Below are 6,605 nucleotides of genomic sequence, written 5' to 3' on the forward strand. Positions count from 1 at the left end.
CCCCCTGCAGACTTGGGCACAGATCTTGGGTCACATGCCCATCGGGAGCAAGTGCAAATTCTCCACAGTCCCCCAGCGACCTGTGATGCCTGGCTTGTGCCCACAGGTTCCACAGTAAGATGGAGGCTCCTGGCTTCACCATCTCAGGAGCCAATCACCCCATCTGCCCTGTGATGCCGGGTGATGCCAGGCTGGCCTCTTGTATGGCAGATGACATGCTAAAGAGAGGTAAGCGGGCCAGGACAAGAGTACCGGCTGTAGAGAAAAGAGGGGGGAACCCCTAGACAATATTTTCCCTTATCCCCACCCTACTACCTCCTTAGAGCACCTGTCCAAGCTTAAAAACTCCAGGCCATGTGGCAGTCCCATGTAAGACACCTTGTGCAGCTCCCTTGCCCACTGTGATCCTCAGGAAAGTAGGAGCTGTGTGTCATGCTCCAGAGCCTGCCTGGCCTGGTGAGGCCCAGGCTGACTTTCTCTATCTTCTCAGGCATCTTCGTCATTGGGTTCAGCTACCCAGTGGTTCCCAAGGGCAAGGCCAGGATCCGAGTACAGCTCTCAGCAGTGCATAGTGAGGAGGACATCGACCGCTGTGTGGAGGCCTTCGTGGAGGTGGGGTGGCTGCACGGGGCACTGCCATGAGCCCTGGGTAGTGACAAGCAGAGCTAACGTCCCCCTCCCTCCATAGTGACAAAGGGGGCCTTTGATAGCCCAGGCCAGAGGCTCTGAGCTCTGTCAAAGTCCTGGGGTTGGGCTGGGGCAAGGCCTGTGCTTGTTGCTGTGAGTGTGAAGCGACGGCGTGGAAACTGGCTATATCACGTTGGTCTGCTTTATTCTCCCTGAGCAGGCTGACCTGCTCTGTGACTGGTTGAAGACGCAGGCAGGAGCTGAGGCTCTGCGGGCAGTCTCCTGAGGACTGTAATAGACTTCAGAACTGACCACCTACCCCCAACTAAGATGGACCCAGGCAGCTGGGGGAAGATAGCAGGGGCCGCTGTCCGGCTCAGCTGGATTCTGTGCTGCTTTCGAGAGCAGCTGAGCATCACTCCTGCAGACCCTTTCCCATGCCAGCCACCCGCTACTCCCCAGCCTCCAGAGTCTAGCTTTGGTGGACACCTACCTTGTCCTCTCCTCCCTGTCCAAAGGATGGCCTATAGCTGCCCAGATAAGAAAAGGCTGGACACCCAAATCCATATTTGGGAGGAGAGGCAGAGAGTTCGGACCCCCAAGGAACAAATGTGGGTCACTATTGGAGAGGCACCTGACAATCTGGAACCCTGTGTTATAGCCTACCTGTCCTTGACCCTGTGGCCTTGAGCAGGCCCCATCCCCTATGTGTGCCACTGTACCAAGAATGGGTGTTCTGCCCATATCTGGGGGCCCTTCCATCTCTCTCATCCCATGGCCTACTGGCCTGATGATCAGCCACCAGGGGGCACAGCGAACTCAGGCTCTGGCCACTATCGCCCCACCCGCTCCAGACTCCAGGCCTTGGACTGGGCTGGCAAGGCCAGGAAGGCAGAATGACTGCCAAAGCCCCATCTACCTTTGTCCTCCACAAGGGCTCACTGCACCCCTACTGGAGATTATACCCCTCCCCACAGTCACTACCCCTGGTCCTTTCTCCATTTCCTTCCCTGCTCAGCCTTTGGGCACCTGGTGGGATTTGGGGATGGCTTCTGAGTCACCACAATTCGTAATGTGGCCTTGGGAATCTTGTAGTTTGGTTGGAGTAGAGCAGGAAGTATGAAAAGTCCCTTCATTAACAATCAGGGTTCTAGCACCCCACACCCCCAGCCTTCCCCTTAGCCTGGACTTGGGATGGACCATCTGGGCCAGCTCCAGTTCAATCCTGCAGGATCTTAACACTAGGATTCTGGGATTCCTAGCCTGTGATCTGGAGGAGGTTGAGGCTGGGGTTGAGGAACTTGGGGTGCTAGCGGGGTGCAGCTAGGGGAAGGGCTGCTGTGGTCACATCAGTGGCAGAAACACTTACATGCCGCCACCACAGGATAGGGCACCTGGTGCCAGCCCAAGGCCCAAGCAGCAGCTTGATATGCATGGTCTGTGCAGCCTGGAAGATCATAAGCGGTGGCCAAAAGCAGCTGTGTAGGGTTACACCGCAGTCAGTGTGGCGTATGAGTGGGGCCAGAACACAGGCCCAGATTCACTAGCCAGTGGCACAGAGTGTGCACTGCCTCCTCCTGCAGCTCCCAGGTTCTGCAGCTGGTGTAGTGCTCCCCAGCGGACAGCGTGAGCAGTGCCAGCGTTGAGATATACTGGGCCAGCTGATGACAGTAATGCACCACATGGTCAACCAGCATGTGGAGCTACGCCGGCTAGGGCCTGCCACCATCCAGAGGGCATCATCCAGAGGGGGTCGTAGGGCCCGCAGCAGGTGCAGTAGCAGCAGCTCCGGGCACACATGCTTTGGCTTGGGCACATACTGGTAGTCACCACCACACACCTGCTACAGGCTGTAGTGCCCTGCAGGGCTTGGGGGTCACCTGTACTTCTGTGTACTGCAGGACTTGGGGCTTCAGGGGCTGCTTCCAGAACACACTGTATACGTCCTCCGCCCTCTGCATTAGGCTCAGAGTTCATGCCACGGCAGTCAGGAGCAGCATTTGGAGCAAGAGTAGGAAGTAGTGCCAGGGGTGCACTGAAGCTTGGGCATGATGATGTGCCCTTCCTGCCTGCCCCATGATGGGGCCCTCTGTAGTCGCCTCCATCCTCCCCTCCTTCCCTCAGCCTCTGCTATCATATCAGCTGCTCAGCCATGCCACTGCCGGGAACTCTTTGCCTGAGTACTGCCACAGCCTACCCAGAGCCAGCCCGGAGAGAGCGGGGGCCCCCCAAGGGGAGGGAGGATAGTGTGTCAGGGATCTCAGGGGCTTTCAGGGTGCAGGCATGCCACGTTTGTGAGTCCAGGCTTCTGGGAGTCTGTCGGTGCCTTTCATGCAGGGTAGGTGTGGGCCTCTAGCATCAATGATTCTAAAATCTCACCACACAGTCTAGAATTCTACAGTTCTGTCCTTCAGTGATCATACGAATCAATTCTAATTCCTTAATTAAAGTTCGAGAACTCTAAATTCAGGTTTGGAGAGTCAAGGTATGATTCCCAACATCCTCAGTTCAATGAGTCTGCTTCCCAGAATTTGAGGATTCTCTGCACCTAGGATGAGCGACATCAGGCGTTAGAGAAGCACCTCTGAGTTCTGATAGAAATCCCAGGGGCCTGGAGGAGCCAGTTCTGAAGCATCTTCCCCAGCCCATCAGGCCTTGAATGCAAGTCCTGGCTTTATCAGCATCTCCTCAGACTTTTCTCACCACTTTCCCAGACTTCCCCTTGACATTCCAGCTTCTAGAAGGACTCCACACACAGTCCCAACTACCCTTTCTCTCTCTTTTAACTCCTTGCAGACTGCCTTCTGCCCTCAGTACACTTGTCAGGTTTACCAACAGCCTCCTCTTCGCTAAATCTAATGCTCTTCAGGTGCTAGTCTCTAACCCTCCGAAAGCATTGGGACATACGACCCACTCCTCCAAGAGACCAGGCCAGACTGCTGACCGAACCAGCCACTCATCAAGACCTGTTAACCTCTGGCTTTTGCCTAGATAAGGGGCTCCTAATGGGTCACTCATTAAATCATTCCCTGTCTGTTCTCACCCCAGGCCATAAACTAATTACAAAATAAATGGGCAGGTCATATCCCTGCTCTAGAACCTTCACTAGTTCCCCATTGCCCTTGGGCTAAAGCCAGACTCTGGATGGGCACATAAACGCTCTAGTCTCTGGCCAGACTGAACCCCTGGACTAAGCTTAGGGAAGCTGATGGGTCTCAGGGTTCACAGGGCCTGGGGTAGGAGTCCTATCTGAGGTCTGTAGACAAGGGACTCATTCTGGTTTCCTAGCCTAGGACACCTCATTCAAAACTAGGAATCCTTTGTGAGCTTAGATTGGAGCAGGGAAGGGGAAGGAGGGGGAGTAGACTCATCAGGCAGGGCCAGAGGAGATGGGAGTACCAAGGATGGGCTGGGCCCTGGGCATGGAGGGGTTAACTACAGAGCCAATCTCAGCGAAATCAATGGGTTACAGCAGAAAGAGGCAGAAGCAATGCAGAAAGGCAAGGAAGAGCCAGGCAAAAGAGCATGCCACCCGTGGGAAACCAAGGACTGAGGAGTAGGTGGTCATTGGGCACTCCGGAGAGACTGCCCAAGTCTGGCTCAGAAGAGGAGGAGCTTTAAAGAGGGAGAAGTGAGAGGCAGACCTCTATCTGCAGGGAGGCACCCAGGGGCAGCCACTGAGCCAGGAGGTAGCTTCAGCCAGGCTGGTTCACCCAGGATCAAGCAGCAGCCCAGCGCCCAGGGTCAAGGTAGGCATTGCCCATACTGTGCTTCAGGGGATCTGCTGCATGGTGGATGCTGGGGTGGGCAAAATATCCCATTCCTCTCCCCTGCCTGTCCCTATTGCCTTTCATTTGTCCCACCCACCCCCCTTCCAGAGATCTCAAGCTTCAGGGAAATCCACAGGTAGTAGCCGATGTTGGCTGAGGATGGGACAGGAGTGAGGGTGGGCACAGCTTGCACAAATGCACACACACACACGCACACAGGTCAGAGGCACCACCTGTTACAGACTCAGATGAGCGCCCTAGCCTGGGTGTCAGAGTACTAGGATGGCAACAGCCCCAGATTTGCCACTAAAAATGTGATCATTAGCCTCCCATACTCCCTCTCTGAGCTTTGATTTCCTTGTGTGCAAAAGGAGGGCAGTGACCTATATGGTTTTCCCAGATGTGCCACTGTGGGGCTCACTAAATGATTCTCCAGTGACGCGGGGATGTCACCCATGTTTTGCTGACCTACCCATGTCCGAGTCTTGCTTGAGCTTCAGATCCCCACTGAGAAATATGCCAGCTCCTGGGGTTGGAGTTGCCCATCCCCCCATCTGCCATGTCCTCACCCCATTCTGCCTGTGTCTACCTGCATCATTGGTTAGAGGTGTCCATCGACTCCCTAATTATCCTTCATGCCTTAAGCTATGGACATGTTCCCTAGGAAACTGAGGAACACCTCAGACACCAATGTGACTGTGCCAGGAGCTTATACAGTGGGTCTCAGTGATAACTTTTGGCTGTGTCCCCAATTCCCACCCTCATGAGCTTCTAGCCCAGGAGACTCACCCAGGCTCAGGCTAGAGGAACTAGACCCCTAAGTCTAGTGACCAGAGCTTGGGGCTCCTGCCTGAGGACTCCAGCTTCTCTTCCCCAGGTAACCGTCTGATGCAGAGATGGCTGATGCCCAGAACATTTCACTAGACAGCCCAGGAAGTGTGGGAGCTGTGGTAGTGCCTGTGGTCTTTGCCCTCATCTTCCTCTTGGGCACAGTGGGCAATGGGCTGGTGCTGGCGGTGCTGCTGCAGCCTGGCCCAAGTGCCTGGCAGGAGCCAGGCAGCACTACGGATCTTTTCATCCTCAACCTGGCAGTGGCTGACCTCTGCTTCATCCTGTGCTGTGTGCCTTTCCAAGCTGCCATCTATACACTGGATGCCTGGCTCTTTGGGGCCCTCGTCTGTAAGGCTGTGCACCTGCTCATCTACCTCACCATGTATGCCAGCAGCTTCACACTGGCTGCTGTCTCAGTGGACAGGTGCGCTGTGCTGGGACCTGGCTGGGTCTGGGCTGGGGAGGAAAGACCTGAACAGATGCTCACTGGCCTTAGTGGAGATAGAATGGGATACCCAAAAAGGAGATGAGAGGGAGAAGAGGAAGAGCTCTTTGGCCCCCATCATCCAATCTCGGGACCTGCAGGGTATGCTTGAGGGGACCATCCTGCCATCCCCCCAACTCCACCGTGAGCTTCCCTAGGACATCTTTGTGTCTCAAGTGTCAGCACAGGGCCTGGCAAACAGTAGGTGCTCTATGAGTGTGAAATGAATAGCAAAAGGAACACATGAATAAATTCAAGTATTTTATTACCGCTCATACCTGGCCCAGGTTGTGGTCATCTTACCTGCTGTCGTGGCTTGAAGCTTGGGGTCAAATCCAGGCTCACTCTCTAGCCGATGACCTTGGCCAAGTCACCTGTGTGCCTCCGACCCCTCCTTGCTAAATGCCAGACATTGCTCTATCCCCTTCAGTATTAATTCCTTTAATCACCACGAGTCTGGGAGGTAGGTCACGCAGTCACCCTCACTGTTCAGATGCAGAGATCAAGGCTGCTAGTCCCTAGGTCCCGGGCGAAGCGTCTCCATGGGGGTGCGGATGCATGTCTGCCGGCCGGACACCCTCTGATCCAGCAACCGCCCGCAGGTACCTGGCCGTGCGGCACCCGCTGCGCTCGCGGGCCCTGCGCACCCCGCGCAACGCCCGCGCCGCGGTGGGCCTGGTCTGGCTGTTGGCGGCGCTCTTCTCGGCGCCCTACCTCAGCTACTACGGCACCGTGCGCTACGGCGCGCTCGAGCTCTGCGTGCCGGCCTGGGAGGACGCGCGCCGGCGCGCCCTCGACGTGGCCACCTTCGCTGCCGGCTACCTGCTGCCGGTGGCCGTGGTGAGCCTGGCCTACGCGCGCACGCTGCGCTTCCTGTGGGCGGCCGTGGGCCC

The 6,605-nt window shown here is 56.2% G+C and overlaps 2 protein-coding genes across 2 annotated transcripts in view; both read left to right on the forward strand.

Annotated features, from left to right (window-relative positions):
• Positions 1 to 642, forward strand: part of GCAT (glycine C-acetyltransferase) — a 5,144-nt gene extending 4,502 nt beyond the window's left edge. The window contains exons 10-11 of the mRNA XM_011354444.1: positions 107 to 228; positions 491 to 642. Of these exons, the coding sequence (XP_011352746.1) occupies positions 107 to 228; positions 491 to 642 (274 nt within the window). The remainder of the gene's footprint in view (positions 1 to 106; positions 229 to 490) is intronic.
• GALR3 (galanin receptor 3) overlaps positions 18 to 6,605 on the forward strand; it is a 7,216-nt gene continuing 628 nt past the window's right edge. Inside the window, exons 1-4 of the mRNA XM_011354445.2 lie at positions 18 to 228; positions 4,284 to 4,376; positions 5,275 to 5,652; positions 6,315 to 6,601. Of these exons, the coding sequence (XP_011352747.1) occupies positions 5,294 to 5,652; positions 6,315 to 6,601 (646 nt within the window). The 5' untranslated portion in view covers positions 18 to 228; positions 4,284 to 4,376; positions 5,275 to 5,293. The remainder of the gene's footprint in view (positions 229 to 4,283; positions 4,377 to 5,274; positions 5,653 to 6,314; positions 6,602 to 6,605) is intronic.

The sequence above is a fragment of the Pteropus vampyrus genome, unplaced genomic scaffold (genome assembly GCF_000151845.1).
Source record: "Pteropus vampyrus isolate Shadow unplaced genomic scaffold, Pvam_2.0 Scaffold16, whole genome shotgun sequence".
In the NCBI taxonomy this organism is placed as follows: Eukaryota; Metazoa; Chordata; class Mammalia; order Chiroptera; family Pteropodidae; genus Pteropus; species Pteropus vampyrus.